This window comes from Lonchura striata, chromosome 2 (assembly GCF_046129695.1).
Source record: "Lonchura striata isolate bLonStr1 chromosome 2, bLonStr1.mat, whole genome shotgun sequence".
NCBI classification, from domain to species: domain Eukaryota; kingdom Metazoa; phylum Chordata; class Aves; order Passeriformes; family Estrildidae; genus Lonchura; species Lonchura striata.
The window spans coordinates 93,328,378-93,345,140 of NC_134604.1; the positions used below are offsets into that span (position 1 = coordinate 93,328,378).

The window sequence follows — 16,763 nt, forward strand, 5'->3', positions numbered from 1 at the left end:
CTGTGACACACCGGGCGGAGGAGCGCGCGGAGCCGCCGCGCGTGTGCGGGCAGGGCTGACGCAGACGCGCGTGTGTGCGGGGGCGTGCGGGGGGCGCCCGGCGCTCACGCACGGCCGGAAGCTCCACCCGGCGGGTCCGCAGCACCTGATATGGCCTCGGCGAGCTCCGCCAGCCCCCCGCCCTGTCCCGAGGGATGGCGAGGGCCGGCACCGGGGCTCGCCGGATGTGCCGGATCTCCCCGCCGTGCCCGCGCCCCCGGCACGTTCCGCGCTGTGCGCGGGGAGAGCAGCGGCCACAGCGACGGGTTGCGCTGCGCCCGAGGGGGGCCGGAGGCGGTGGGCGGGAACGCGGAGGGGCGGGAAGGAGGGGGGCGAGGCTCCCGCCGTCCAACGGCGGCGCGCCGCCTCGGCGCCGAGAGCCCGCCCCGCCGCCCCATTGCGGGCCGCAGCCGTCCTTCGCGCTGCCCGGCGGCCAATGCGGGGCGGTGCCGGCGGCGGCGGCGCTCCGCCCCGTCTCGGTGTGTGAGCCCTCGGTGAGGCGGCGGTCACGTGTTGTTTTGCTCTTTAGTTGGGGCACTCGGTGCGCGATGTGTTACTTACGGCGAAACTCCCGCCGGCAGCACCAGCAGCAGCAGCGGTCGGGGAGCCTTAGCGGCGTCGCCGGTAGTCGAGCCGGGGAGGACGCCGGGCGGCCGCCAGCAGCACCCGCTGCCTAGAGTGACAGCGGAGGATCCCGCTGCGGCTCCGAGCACTGCGCTCTTCTACGAAGGAATAACTTTATTTTACCTGCTTCCCTCCGTCTTTCTGTTTTTTTTATTTTATTTTCTCCGCCGCGGCGCTCGGGCTCCGGATCCGCTCAGCGTCGGCGACAGCAGCGAGAGGAGCCGGGCGGCGCTCCCGCCGCGGGGCTGGGGATGGCGAGCCCTGCTGTGCTGGGGCTGCTGCCCCCCCTGAGCTCCCCGCCCGGCCCCAACCTGAACAACAACAACAACAACAACCAGGGCGTCAGGAAGTGCGGGTACCTGCGCAAGCAGAAGCACGGCCACAAGCGCTTCTTCGTGCTGCGCGGCCCGGGCGGCGGCGGGGAGGAGGCGGGGGGCGCCCGGCTGGAGTACTACGAAAGCGAAAAGAAATGGAGGAACAAGTCTGGGGCGCCCAAGCGGGTGATCGCCCTGGACTCCTGCCTCAACATCAACAAGCGGGCGGACGCCAAGCACAAGTACCTCATCGCCCTCTACACCAAGGACGAGTACTTCGCTGTCGCGGCCGAGAACGAGCAGGAGCAGGAGGGCTGGTACAGGGCTCTCACCGACCTGCTCAACGAGGGCAAGGCGGCCTGCCAGGGGTCCCCCTACCGCCACCTCGCCTCCCCCTTCTCTGCCTCCTGCGGCGCGGCCGCCGCCTCCCTGGCCGCGGCCGGCGAAGACCTTAACTACGGGCTGATCGCGCCGGCCACCGCTGCCTACCGAGAGGTCTGGCAGGTGACGCTGAAGCCCAAGGGCTTGGGTCAGAGTAAAAACCTCACCGGCGTCCACCGGCTCTGCCTCTCAGCCCGCACCATTGGGTTCGTGCGCCTCAATTGCGAGCTGCCCTCGGTCACGCTGCAGCTGATGAACATCCGCCGCTGCGGCCACTCTGACAGCTTCTTCTTCATCGAGGTGGGGCGCTCGGCCGCCACCGGCCCCGGCGAGCTCTGGATGCAAGCGGACGACTCGGTGGTGGCCCAGAACATCCACGAGACCATCCTGGAAGCCATGAAGGCGCTGAAGGAGCTGTCCGAGTTCCGTCCCCGCAGCAAGAGCCAGTCCTCCTCCTCCTCTTCCTCCGGGGGGGCCGGCGGACCCGGCGGCAGCGGCGCCTCCGCCACCCATCCCATCACCGTGCCCGGTCGCCGGCACCACCACCTGGTCAACCTGCCTCCCAGCCAGACCGGCCTCCTCCGCCGTTCCCGCACCGACAGCCTCGCCGCCGGCGCCAGCACCAAGTGCACGCCGTGCCGGGTGAGAACGGCCAGCGAGGGCGACGGCTGCCGGGTGGGCTCTGCGGCCGGCAGCCCTATGAGCCCGGGCCCTGTGCGGACCCCCCTGAGCCGCTCGCACACGCTCAGCGGCGGCGGAGGGCGGCAGGCAGGGAAGCTGCTCCCGGTGCTGGCCGGCGGTGGCGGCGGCGGGCTGCAGAGCAGCCGTTCCATGTCCATGCCCGCCTCCCACTCTCCCCCCTCCGCCACCAGCCCCATCAGCCTCTCCTCCAGTAGCGGCCTCGGCTCCGAACCTGCCCACCCGCATCACCCGCAGCGCCCGTCCAGCGGCAGCGCCTCCGTGTCCGGCTCCCCCAGCGATGCCGGCTTTATGTCCTTCGACGAGTACGGCTCCAGCCCAGGCGGCGACCTCCGGCCCTTCTCCTCCTCTTCCACTGCCAGCAACCGCAGCAACACCCCCGAGTCGGTGGCCGAAACCCCCCCAGTGCGGGACCCGGGGGGCGGCACTGACCTCTACGGCTACATGGCCATGGAGCGGCCCCCGAGTGGCCGCTTCTGCTACCGGCCCTGCCCCGACGCTGCCAGCGACAGGTGCCATCGGAAGCGGACCTACTCCCTGACCACGCCGTGCCGGCAGCGACCCGCCGCGCCGCAGGTTTCCTCCGCCTCCCTCGACGAGTACACGCTGATGCGCGCCACCTTCGCCGGCAGTGCCGGCCGCCTCTTCTCCTCCTGCCAAGCCGGGGCTTCCCCCAAAGTGACCTACACCCCCTACCCGGAGGACTACGGGGACATCGAGATCGGTTCTCACTGCAGCTCCGGCAGCAGCAGCACCAATCTGGGCCCGCCAGCAGTGGGGGGAGGAGGGGAAGATGATGACGGCTACATGCCCATGACCCCCGGTGTGGCCGCAGCCTTAGGGCAGGGAAGCCGGGGCAGCGATGATTACATGCCCATGAGCCCCACCAGCGTGTCTGCGCCCAAGCAGATCCTGCAGCCCCGGGCAGGGGTGGGTAGCGGGTCCCCGGGGAACGGGAGCAGCTACAAGACCAGCTCGCCTGGGGAGAGCTCCCCTGACGATAGTGGGTACATGCGGATGTGGTGCGGCTCCAAGTTGTCCATGGAGAGCTCAGATGGAAGGCTGAGTAACGGTGACTATATCAATATGTCCCCTCGGGACCCCCAGAATGGGCCCCAAGCTCCCTCCCTAACCCCCCCAGACTTCTTTTTTGCCCCTTCAGGGCATGGGTCCAGTGAGCCCCCGAAGCCCAGCTGCTATTCATACAGCTCCTTACCCCGCTCCTACAAGAGTCAGGGCATGGCAAAGGACAGCGACCAGTATGTCTTCATGAACTCCCCGGGGAGGATGATCCCGGAGGAGGCGGTGTGTGGAGCGAGCCAGTTGCCTGCAGGCACCCTCGCCCCCTCCAGCCACACGGTGCCTTCGCCCCTGCGGCACAGCCGGACCGAGAGCTTCCTTAGCCAGCGCTGCCAGCGGGTGGCCCGGCCCAGCCGCCTCTCTTTGGAGACCTTGCGGACGATGCTGCCCAGCATGAATGAGCACCCTCTGCCGCCTGAGCCCAAGAGCCCCGGTGAATACATCAACATTGACTTTGGGGATGCTGCCGTCTATTCTCCCCCCTCACTGCCTGCTGACAGCCCAGCCTCCTCCCTGGGCTCGGGCACGGGGCAGAGGCGCTCCCCTCTCTCTGACTACATGAACATTGACTTCGGGTCACAGTCACCCTCCCAGTCAGGCACGGTCTCGGTGGGCTCCTTGGAAGCTCTCTCTCCAGGTTCTTCCTCCAGCACCAGCCAGCCCAATGGGCACTACCTGAAAGCGGCTGTGGGGATGGCTTGTTCGTCCAGCCCATCGGATGGTGGTGATTACACTGAGATGACCTTTGGAATGGCCACTACCCCACCTCAACCCATTGTTCAGAAACCAGAAAGTGCCCGGGTCACCAGCCCCACATCTGGTGTGAAGAGGCTCACCCTCTCTGGGGTGGAGGCTTTCATTCTCTCCAGCCCTCCCCCAGACCCGAATCGGGGGGCAAAGGTAATCCGGGCAGATCCCCAGGGGCGGAGGAGGCACAGTTCAGAAACTTTCTCCTCCACCACCACTGTGACCCCAGTGTCCCCCTCCTTCGCACACAACCCCAAACGACACAACTCGGCCTCGGTGGAGAACGTGTCCCTCAGGAAAAGCGAAGGCCTGGAGGAAGAGCAGGGTAGCAGTCCCATGTGCCGGGAGACCTCGGCTGGCTTCCAGAATGGCCTCAACTACATTGCCATTGATGTTGTGGATGGGTCCTTGGCAAACTGTGACAAATCCCGGTTGAAAGCTAGGCACCTCCTGAATGGGGGCATCAATGGAGTAGAGATGAGCACCTATGCCAGCATAGACTTTCTGTCTCACAACCTGAAAGAAGCCAGTGCTGTGAAAGGTGAGTAGCTTTCACAGTGCTTGCTGTGCGTGTTTGTGCTTTATGTTTACCATCACAAGGTTGTGTGGTGTTGTGTAGAGCACTATCCCTCTTCGCTTCCTTAGAAATCACTTTTATCCCTTTGTACATGTCCTGCAATAAGCAATCTTGGAGGAGCTTGGTGGCTCTTTGTATGAGGAAAGGGGTTTAATTTTGGAATATTTATTCATGTTTCAATACTACTGTGCTGTTATTATGTGTTTATACTTCTGGGTAGCCCATGAGAAGCTGCTGTTTGCGCAGTTTCTGTGGTTGGATTGCATTCAGAATTTTCTTGAGTAAGATTTTGGAAAGTGTTTGGAAAATGTGACCTAAATAGTTTATGTTGATGCAGCTTCTAAATACTGTTTAAAAACGTAAAATGATTGAGTTAAAAACAGCATTGTTTGACTGAGGACATCAGATTACAGAAACAATCCTTGGCTCTCTGGCCGAGAAGGTCTGGAATATCAAATTCAGGAGGATAAATTTAATATGGTTTTGAAATACCTTATCTCTTGCAAAAGTTTAACAGTAAATCATGTGAGCATGGAATGTGAATTTTAAAAATGGTAATTCTTTCCAGAAGTCACTATGTACTTGAGCTGTTGTATGCTGTATCGCATATTTCACTTCAGGGCCTGTGTTGGTGTGTCACAATGTCCCAGTTGATGGCTCATGGATTGCAAATGTTGGGTGTTAAACTGAAGAAATCTGAAATTTAGGGTGAGAGAGACTTTCTGTTTTCAGTATGTAGCTATTCCTTTAATTAGGTGCTGAGAAAAAAAGGAAAGAAACAAATACCCTTCCTTCTTCACCAAAATAGTACTCCACTTTATCTCAGTCAGTGAGGGTTTATACAGAACTGGGTGCTGGTTGAGGAGGGTGCAGAACAGCCAGTCTGTCGAGGAGGAAAAGTTAATAATGAGACACTTGTAAGGATTCTCTTGTCTCTTGGATTTATGGAAGACATAGTAGCTTATATATAGGTAGCTGTAATGTGTGTTTATGGGTACAGCTGGGTGAAATGACAAACCACGTAGTAGTTGCTTGGAGGAGAGTAGGTATTGCTTCTTTATTCACAGTGCTGGTAGAGGCATCGATAACAAGTGAACAGCAAAAGCTTGTAAGAGCCACTTGCAGGGTCTTTTTCTTTCTGTTTCCTTAGTAGCTAGGTGATTTTGAAGAAGAAAATATTTTCTCTTTTGATAGGAAGTACAGGAAGATGGAAAAGATGAGAGATGCCACCGTTTGCAGAGCAAGCTTTGAACCTAATTAAGACGAGAGGATTGTTGAATGCAATGTCAGAGTTTGAAAAGATGAAGGCTTATTCTGAATGACTGGAAGGGTTGAGGGCCAAGCCTTATATGTCTCTTGTTTAGTTTTGCTCAGTCGCTTTCAGGATCCTTGCGGCTTGCCCGAGCCCGGTGCGGATGCTGCAGCCCCGCTCTCCTTGCCCGGCCTTGGGATGGCGGTCCCGGGCGCCAGCAGACGATCACGCCCCTTTGCTTTGCAAACGGATTTATTCGGAAACGAGGAGCTTGTCTCGAGCCACCTACAGCACCGATTGCAGATGAAGCCTGGTGTTGGGAAAGAGCTATTTCCACAGCATTCCCGAGCCGCTGACCCTGAGGGGGGCGGGGGGCGGCACCGGTTACCGCGAAAACCCGGCGCGGCAGCGGCGCGCGGGAATGGGAGCGGCGGGCGGCCCGGTAAGGAGAGGGAAGCGACCGCCGGCCTTCCGTCCTGTAAACAAAAGGATAACGCAGGGAACGCAGCCGTGTAATGTGGTACACGGCTTGCCGCGGAGAGGGCTCGGTGCTGCTGCTGCGTGTGTTTGTCCAAGGACGGTTGTGGGCTTGTCTTTATTTTAATATTTAATCTGCACGTGTGTTTGTTTTTCCTCTTTCCCGTAAACTTCTAAACGCAGACCGCATGGAGGAGTGGTGTGGGGAGGCTCCTTGGGATTGACTCTATCTGTAGGACGTGGGCTGTCTTCTCCAGCACCTTGCTTCCCTGAGAAGGGTGCCAGCCTGTAGGGTGCACTCAGAGGTACGGGATGCAGGGATGGATGGAACCAGAGTCAGGTCAAGGTAGAAAGGAAGAACCTCATACCACCAGCATCCTCAGCCAGCAGTGGGTCGGGTACCAAAAAACGGAGCATCAGGTTAATTGCACTTGTGGCAGCCAACCTGGGAAAGTCACAGCATGGGGAAGGAGAAATACATCATAAAGGACTTCATTGGTGTAAGTTTAATCAAATAATAAACTTCTGCGGACTTCCTAGTTTCCCTTTTGGTTTTCATTGGGATTTCATACTAAAGTTTGTTTGTGGAAGGTCTTCTGCCAGTGCTTAAAAAGGTCGCCCAGAATTTTGGTAATGTATTTGAGTTTCAAACATTGTGATTTGGGAGACTGCTAAGAATTTTGTTTTACTGAGAAACATACTCTATTTAAAGAAAACTGTATTTTGCACATAGAAAAGATTGTTTCATCAGTAGTAACAGTAGATTTGAGAAAATATAAATTTGTAAACATTACTGATTTGCAGAGGAGAGAGCTTATATAATCAGCATTGTTTGTTTAATTTGCACTTTTTTCAAACTTTGTTTTTAACTACATTAAAAAAATGAGAAGTTTTGCTTCAAGTGTTTTTTGCAATAATTTTGAAATGATGGAGAATCTACTTCTGTTTAATATTTACAACAGGAGACTGAGATAGAGTATACAAATAAGCTCCTTGCAATTACCTTCTCAGAAAAAGAATATTTTGATTTGTGCAAAATACATGTTAAAAATCAGTTTGACTTTTTCCTTAAGGTCTGTTGCAGTAGTTATATTTATATGTGGATAAATGCTTTAAGGAAAATTATTTGTATAATTTAAAGGTGGCTAGCTTCCATGTGTAGTGTATATCTCTGCTATACCTCTGCTGTAGAGAGTGCTTTGCTTTTGGAAATCTCTGTCCATATTATCCTGTCATGGCAAGAGCAAGAAGTGCATCCGCAGCTACTGTCAAAACAGAGCAGTTGAAATGTTGCTTGAAATTATCACTTCATTTAGTTCTACTGTGTTCTAAAAATGTGCAAATATTTAGGAGTTGGAGAAACAATTGCCTTCATCTGAAATGTAAATAAAATAATACTGTTATTGGTGGGTTAAAACTTGTTACTTGCTAATAACTAGCCTTTGTTCTTAAACTATGACTGCTTTTTTGCTTAGAAACATGGACTGTGTATGATTTAATTATTTATGGAGATGTTTACACCCATTTTTCTTATGAAGTGTGAATTACTTATTCCACTATATTTATGACAGATTACAATCAATAATTATGTGACTTTTTATGGTGGGTTTTAGTTCTGAAGTCAAAGTTGAAGTCAGATAGGAGTTTTGTTTCTGTCTCAGTGGGGTTAAGATTTTATCCTTTGTATTAATCCTGGAATTCTTAATTAAGATGACCATTACATTTAGTTGGTGTATAATAGAGAATTTTTCCTTAATCTAAGTCACCAGAGTGGGTTATCTTTAATTTTGTTTTCTTTTCCATTCACAGAGCGCTCTGTAGTTTCAACTTGTAGATGTTTCTAGTAGTTGGACTAGTTTTCTAAAATAGAGCAGATACTATATGTAGTAATACAAAAAACCTTGAGGGTTCTTTCTGTCAGTTTCTTTTGCCTTGATTTGTTTGAAGAAGTCCTCATCTGTAATGCATCTGCTTAAAATTGTTCATAAGGTGATTTTTGATAATAATGATCCTCCTCTTGCATAGCTTTTAGTTTTGTGAGGGTTTTATGGTTGCATCTAAACAATAAAAAAGCCTATCTTAAGCAATCTCTTTCTCTTTCTTTCTAATGGCATTTTAGATTGTGGAAAAACATAAACTTTGTTTCCTTTTTCTTTGGGATTCCTTTACACAATGACTTGTATTATTATGTTGTTTTTGTGACCTCTTCATGCCAACTGCCAAAATGTTTTGGCTCTCAGAGCAATGTGAGAATGTTTGTCTCTTTAACAAAATTAATGCTCATTTTAAAATGACTTCTTAAAAGTATTAAAAGAACTATATGCTGTGTTAGAAATCTATAAATATTTTAAAGTCTTTCTTGAATAAATCCATTGTAGTAGTTTCTCTTACTGCTAAGTTCTGTAAGAACATCTAACTAACTAAAGAACTGAGCAAATTTTAATAACTTACATAGCTTGAGTTTTTAACTCACACTTAGAATTAAAAAGTTGAGGTTTTCTTTTAAACATCTTGAAATTAATTTACTGTCTTTCAGATGACACTTTGCAGGTGACCAAACCAAAATGGTTAGATCTGAACCTAGCAGTGCCACTCATAAAGAAAAAATGTAAACTGGAATTACCTAGTATTAAATGAAGCTTTTAATATTGTAAATTATGTTTGTTATATGGGTGTCAGCTTGTTACACACAGATAGAATATCACAAAATCTATTAGACTTCTTTTTTGCTTTATACTTTAATTTGTTTAGCTATACTGCTCCTAGGAAGAATGTCATGGTTACTTTCAGTCATTTAAGATAAATTGTTATAGACCAAATTGAATGGTGGGTTTGTTCTAAAGTGAACCAGTACAGTCATTGCTCAAGGCAGAGGAAATGCTTAGGTTGATGATTGCTTCTGATTACTTGATTTCTTTCAAGATAGCTACAGAAACTAACATTCGTTTGTAAGTAAGAATAAAGGAGTATTTGAGTAGAAAGAGTATTAGGGCATGTTTTATATGGTGGGGTTGGTTTGTTTTTGTTGGTTTTTTTTTGTTTTTTTAAAGAGAGATTAACATGGGTTTCTTTACACTAGATTTATTCTTGCTTTGTATAGTGTTCATTACACTGGAATGCTGAAGTGGTTTATAAAGCTGAAACATAGCAAGCATCCACTGAAAAATGGCAGCATAATTTCATCTAGGTATTTCTATCTATAAGTTTTTCTCTAAAAGCACCATTAATATATTTCTTTTTGGAGTAATAAACATCTAACAAAGGTTATATCTGTGTTTTTTTTCTACTTCTTATACTGGTTGTCCATATGTTTTTGTGTGTCTGTGTTCATGTGTTAGTCATGATACAGCAAATTTTGTGGAAGCTTTAACATTAAGTTGATACACAATGTGTAATAGCAATTTAAAGTGTGTATGTTGACTGATTTGGTAAATTTGGATCTGTAATTATGAAAGTTCCACAACTCTCTGGGTTTTTTTTTTTGTAGTTTCTTGCAATGTTTGCTTAGAAGTGATCTATTCATGGAAATCAGTATTATCCCTGGAGTTTTCAGAAGATGGTGTAGTGACCTCTAAAGTTCAGATATATTTTCTTTGTGTCTGTTGTCTGGCATGTAGTTATTTTTAAAGTTTTGTGTGTATGTATGTAGGGGGTCAGGAGTGGCAGCTTTGAAAAGCCAAGTTCAGCTCAATAGTCCCGTTGTTGCTGGGGTTGAAAACACTGTCTCTCCTGCAGCAGAGTTTTCAAAGGAAAATGTGTTTCTTTGTTTTGTTGTTGTTTTGTTTTGTTTTTTTTTTTACACTTGTGTTTGTGTCAGCTGCCTTTAGCTATCTAACAAGTGGGCTTCTCGGATTAGTCAGTGTGCCCGGGCTCTGGAACCAGCAAAGGTGATTCCCATTGTCTTTTAAATGCAAGTTAAAAAGTAGCATGCATTTTCCCCCTTTGTCAGTTTTGGAGGAAGCCAGGATTCCTGGTTTAGATTACATTTGTAGTTTCCACACTAATACATGTAGAATGAATTCCTTAGTTGTAGGGTTTGTAGTTAACACAAGCTTTTAAAACTTGGGTATTACAAGCCTGATGCAAACCACAGAAAAGTCAATGCAATGATTGCTTACATCTTTACAGAAGGTCACTTGAAAGTATTCCTTGGTGTGTTAAATTGCTAACACATCTAGTTAATTTGAGGCTGGCTCAAAGACAGCAGTAGGCTGTAATCTCTGTGTAGCCAATTAAGCAGTATTGAGTAAGTTTTCTGAAGAATAGGTGAGTGCCTGCATAATTCCATGGAGTTATGCTATTGCTTGGTAGCTCAGGTGACAAATTGGATACTAAACTGGGACTGTTAAGGAAAGATTTTCATTCAGATGAAGAGAAATCCCTTTAGAAATTAATTTAGAAGACCAAGGACAACACTTGGAGTTCCGTTACTATTTTTACTTTTAAAAACTACTTCAAAATTTTCTCAATTTATTTTTATCAGTGATGATGACCCCAAATTGTGTACAGATGTATCAAAAGCAGTAATTTAAAAAAAATCAAGTTCTTCCTCGCACTGCAGGCAAATACTCTCTGGAAAGAGGCTTGTTAAAAGTGAACAGTGGGGAGACAATTTCTAAAATAAACATATTTGATGCTAGGGTGGTTTTTTTTTTGTTTATTTTCAAATGCAGAATTGCCCACCTCAGTTAAAAGAAAAGTTATTTCAGAGTGTGTTTTTATCTCAGTAAATCAATCACAAAAATAATTAGGAAAAAACCATGCAAGCCACAAACCGAAGCCCCCACTTCTGAATGGTGACATCTACACTGCAGAAGTGTAATGCAATAGCTTTATTGCGTAGATTAGGAATGATTCGGTGTTTTGTTTACATTATTTGTCAATCTCTTCAGCATCCTGGAGGAGAACACTTCCTTCCTGGCAGATGGCAGCCCCAGGGCCATGCACCTGCCATTACAAGCACTACACAGTAGTAATCTACCCCAGCATCGCTGTTGACAAGAGGCTAATGATTGGAGACCGTCTGCCTGACAGCATAAACAAAATGGGAACATATTTGTCCTTCAGTGAGGGTCTGAGAGATCATAGGTAGGACAGTCAGGACAGTATGATGAAGAACTACAATGGGACTTAGTTTTGATCTCTTTGGTAGAGTTTGTAGCATGAGCCACTTGTAAGATAATAACGCTTCAGAAAGCAAACGGTGTCTCAGGGCAGGGATTTTCTGTTTCTCTGGCAGAGCGGCGTGATGTTGTTGATGGCTGTGTTGATGGGAGGAAGGCTGGCGTGGTTGTGCGGGCTGTGCGCTGGCTCCGCGGCGCTCTCTGCCCCCGCCGCGAACAGGGAGCTGCGTGCGCCTCCTGGTACATGGGGCCCTGAGCGCTCTTGGAAAGTCAGCATGTCTCTTTGAGTGGTGTGTTTGGTGTTTGCCTAATGCATTCCTATTTCAGTCATTTGATTTGTAATTTTTTGTGTTTTCATGATGACATTAGACAGTCTCTTTTATTTTTTGTTCATTTCTCTTACGCCTATGTGTGTGTTCGCTTTTCTCCTTTGGAACTAGTGTGGGCGATGTTTTTAGGGGACACTACCCAAGGCAAGGGTATCTTTGAACTAGGCCAGGATGTTCTTTGCTAAATTTAAAAACTACCCAAATATTACCCAGAGTTTGTAGGGTATTAAGCAGGATTACATGACGCACGGATTAGACATTGTTGAGCAGCTTGTTTTTGTTTGAAGGGGTCAGAAATGGAGGCACTGGGGCTCTAGTCTGATGCCAAAATAGCAAATTTGCTGATAATCATGAACAGCAGAAGTTTCTTAGAAATAGTAGAGCACTTTGCAGAATTTTCCAAGCTTTCTCCAAGTGATGCTTTAGTAAAATTTGTTTGATACGTGCTGTGATACAAAACTCACTGTTTTGTTGAGTTTCAGTTTCCAAATCTGTTTCACAGATACTTTAAAGTAGACTAAGAACACTGTTGGAAGTGCAACTCGAGGCAGAGGACTTTGATTCTCTTCAGTCACAAACAAATCAATAAATCATTCCAGTAACAGTGGGAAAATCATGTCAATGAAATAAGATCTAAGCTGGCTTTGATTAGTCTCTTACATAGTGTCGACTGAGGCAGTATATTATTTTAGAAAGTGTTTATGACAGTCATGTCTACCTCATTTAATTAGGTGCCATTGTCAGTTCAGGTGGGGAATTGGAATTATGAAGACTTTTCTATTTTGGGTTTGTTGGTGTTTGCTTTTTTTTGTTTGTTTGCTTGTTTGTGATGTTTTTTCTTTGTTTGGTTTTTGCTTTGAATCTAGACTTTATCTCACCAGAAGTCAAGATACGATTGAACAAGACATAGTCTTTTAGGGCCAGGCTAGGCTTAACTCTTATGTAGAAGTCAGTGATGTTGAATAGTTGCTCAAGAACAAGAAAACAATAATGTTTTCTGTGTAGTCTGCCTTCAGACGGAGATCGTTTAGGCTATAGAAACTTATTGGCAATAACTAGTAATCTTACATTTTAGCATTATTTAAAAGAATAAGAGTAGAATTGACAAATGGATGCAAACCTCACCAGTTTTCTAGTTGAGGCAAAACTTTTACATCACCAAATTGACGGCTTCAAATACTGTGGTCTCTCCCAAGCTTGAATTACTGAGAAGTCAGGGAGTGAATTTCTTAAGTAGTCCTTTTGCTAGTTCCCCTGGTAGTGTTTTTTTCAAAAACTCCAGTGAGTTGTTTTTAGTTTACTTGAAAAGACAAATCAGTCAGGGGATGTGTCTAACCAAAATTTTTACTTATACATAAAAAAGACTTCTTGTGATGGAATAATGAGATTTGGAACTGGAAGGTGGAGGTAGAGTTCTCCTGAAAGTCAGTTGCACTCGGTTGTGTTGTAACATCATTCATTTTTACACCAAATGTTTTATAAACATTTGGTAAAGTTTGTAGGAGGCTGGACTTGCATCTTCTACAACAGCTTTCATTCCTGAGCAATTAGTTCAGCCAAAATTAATGAAATAGAACTATAATAATCTCCTATGTGTCTTTTTAGCATAACAAAAAGAAAAAATACACTTTAATTGTAACAATCCTGTACATAAATGATAAATATTTGTCTTGGTGATTGCAGTGAAAGTTGTTTGTGAACTATGGAAAGTCAGTATTAAATTATTTCCAACTAATTAGTTTTAATCTAGCATAAACCTTCAAACATTTATGTTTGCATTTGAAGTCTGTCTTGTATAACAATACAAAATTAAGTAATTTTCTGAATGTTGAAGATACAGAATTAGTGCTCATTAACAAGAAAAAATTAGCTATGTGGACAAGCTTTAGGAATATATATATATATATATATATATATATATATATATGTATATATATGACCCTGATGCACAGAATACTTCAAATAATTGGCCATAAACTTAAAACTGTTAGTACTTATTGTTTTGCAATCCCAATAGTCTAGCAGTTTGTTTCACAAATACCAGAGAGAGACTTAACGTGCTCTAATGAGTGCTAGGATAATATTGCTTTCCTATGGATATCTACAGAAAGGTGACTTACTATACAGTTCAGTTTTAATCTTCAAATGTCAAATGATAATTCAGTAAAAATGAGCTTTTAAATTTAACCTTGAATGATGTCTTTTCATATGAATGGTAGATTGTGTGGCCTGTAAATAAATAAATAACTTGATGATAATTGGATGTTGAATGTTAGCCAGTAGGATGATTTCCAGCTCAAATGCACTGGTGTATTTCAGCACTGTAAGTGATTTCTAGTTTAGGTCCTCTCTTCCCTCATACTACTCCTTCGCCACCCTTATTGTGAATATTCAAAGGACAGTAAATGGAAAGGCTTGTAAGATGGGGTAACATGAGATAGTGTATCTGTTATTAAAAAAAAAAAGTAGAACTTGATAGTAGTGAAATATTATTGATTTTTAGTGGAAGTCAGATTCAGCCCTCAGGAAGCAAATTGATGGACATTCATTTTATTGCATACACACTTGACTGTGCAGAAACAACAGCTTAGACCTTGCAGCTTGAGTGAGCGCAGTGGAGCTGGTGTGCCTTAACGCAGAGAGAGCAGGACTGTGCTGTCAATGAGCTGTGTAGGATGTTTGGATGCCAGGCTGCTGTTTGATGGTGTCATTGTGAGGGGTCATTTAGAGAGTCTTCTGAGTCTGAGATTACTCCTTAAGTCTCGAGTCTGCTTCATCAGTCATGAACGTGGCAAGCTTTAACTTGCCATACTGGCCATGTGGATGCTATGTTCTCATAGTAAGAGAAAATGCTGCAATATTTTCTATTCCTCTCACTCCTCAGTAGAAGTTTTCAATTTTCTGTGTTCTCATAGATTGGCTGTTGTCACTTTTACAGGGTGACAACATTTTAGCCTTACTGTTTTAAAAACATACTGGGAGATATTTCCATTATATTTTGTGTCAAGTAGATTTGGGCTGGTATTCCACTTACTTTGCTAAAGTATTCTACTCTGCTGAAAAATTGTACTGATTTAGTGCAGCTTATGCTGGATCCTTTATAAGGCATAGGAGAAACAGAATGAAGGATTTATAACAAAAAAAGAAAAGGTGCTGGGACTTTAGAACATGTTTATAGGAAATAGTGAATTATATTGAGAAGTGATGCATAGGAGACAACTTTAAACTCTCTACCCCTACTGGGATGACATTTGTGCATCCTGTCTTTTGTTGGGTGTCTTAAATCCTCTATCAGGCATTCATTTTTTGCCTGTCTTCTTGAGGGATTTTCTAGTTTGTTTTCTATGGGTTACCTGAGTAGCTGACACTTCATTCTACTTCGAAGACAAAGTTTTATTAAGCTCTGCTGAAGGTGTCAAAACAGTGGGCAAAAAAGTCTTTTATTGAATCTGTATGTTAAATCTTTTTGCAATCCTAATTTATTTTTTTTACCATATAAACCCATTGTTGTATTGGGCTGTGAAGTGGCTTTATCTCATTCATTAGTATAGCTGGGTTGTGTGTGTGTGTACCTGAGTAAGACTTTAGTTTTGATTCTATAGCCAAACATTTTAGTATGTCTCAATATACATTAACTCATTATTTGCATTAAATATACATCATTTTCTTACTCCCGGTATTAGCCTTGTTTGTGCTTGATACATAAAAACCTGTTGTCTCATTTTTGTAATTACAAATTAATTCAGGAGCAAGTGGAACTTGTGTAAATTCTGTGATTTAGTTTAAGAAAAATGGTGAAAATAAGTGTTACAGGATATAGTATACAGTGGCTATGACTGTAATAGTTGGAATGAATAGCCTTACCATCTGTCTTTTAAGTTTGAAATTCTGTTTCTTCATTGAAACATGTGCTACTGGTGGTTTTTTCCTAGTAGGTGTGTTTTTATTGGTGCATATGGTGACAGTATTCTTTAATTTTCCTCTTTCTGGAATGTGGTAAATTTTAATTTGACAAGAGATTTCCAAGATTTTCTGTAGCAGTGATGAGATATTAATAGGGAAGCTCAGAACCATTTCTCCTCTTTGTCTTAGGTAATTTTTTGGCCATTTGTAACCACATAATATCTTTCTGGAATAGTAATAATTAATTGCTTCAATTAATTTTTCAAGATATTTTAGCTAAAAATAGCTACTGGAAATAAAGACCTCTAACACAGTCGACAGAGTATTTTGTACTGTAATTTGAAAAGCTTTCATACAGAGAAACCAGTCATTTACAGGCTGTTCATGCTGGGTTTATTTCATATATCTTTTGTGGACAACATGGTTATATGATTTTGTTCAAGACTTACTCCTGCTCTATAGAAAAGTGTATCTGTGGTCTCTTGTCTCAAATGTAGATTGAATCTGATTTTTTTTTTTTTTTTTTTTTTTTTTTGGATGATGATTGTTGGAGAGGCTGAGGCATCAAAGTGAAAATCACTCAAAATCGCTGTATCTTTTGTTAGTGCCTCAGGTTGCTTGGTTGCTTGATTTTTTTCCTTGTAAACAAGCAGCTTGTGTTGTAGAAATGTTTTTGTAGGATTGTTTAGTCCAGACAGCATGGGATTATTTGCAAGCTGAGGGAGGATATTCCAGAGGAGGCAATTTATCTGTGTTTTTCTTAATAGGTTTTGTGAAATTCAGCTGTGCTGGGATCCTGTTTTGGTCTGATGGACATGACTCTAATTAAAAGGAAGAGGCTATAGGTTAACCACAGGGCATGAGAATCTTAAGGGACCTCCATGTATGTGTCATGAGTGAAGCTGCTTAATGTCTTCTGCGTTGCAGATTGCAACTCGGATGTCTCCAGTATGTCTTAAGGGCCCGTGTTCCTGGTTTAGATTTCCAACTATGTGGTGGTTCTTTTTCATCCAGCCTAATCTGTTGCACTTTATGCAGAACTGTAGTAATAACTGTGTAATGCCTACAGGGCACCTTAGGAGCCTACCAAATGACTGCTCTTCAGAGAAGGGTCTGTCTTCTGTAAGTAGTCATTAAAAGGATACAGGTGCTTTTTCAGTATTGAAGAGGCTGGTCAAAGCCTCTTGAGATTGGAGATGGGCACAAAACCACCCTCCT

At 45.2% G+C, this 16,763-nt stretch overlaps 1 protein-coding gene across 2 annotated transcripts in view; it reads left to right on the forward strand.

Annotated features, from left to right (window-relative positions):
* Nucleotides 1-476: 476 nt before the first annotated feature.
* IRS2 (insulin receptor substrate 2) overlaps nucleotides 477-16,763 on the forward strand; it is a 28,730-nt gene continuing 12,443 nt past the window's right edge. The window contains exons 1-2 of one of the 2 annotated variants that reach the window (XM_021545604.2): nucleotides 477-4,425; nucleotides 5,656-8,277. In XM_021545604.2, coding sequence (XP_021401279.2) covers nucleotides 915-4,425; nucleotides 5,656-5,681 — 3,537 coding nt within the window. In that variant the 5' untranslated portion in view covers nucleotides 477-914 and the 3' untranslated portion in view covers nucleotides 5,682-8,277. Of the gene's footprint in view, nucleotides 4,426-5,655; nucleotides 8,278-16,763 lie in introns of those variants that run through there. The other variant, XM_021545605.2, reaches the window with a different exon arrangement.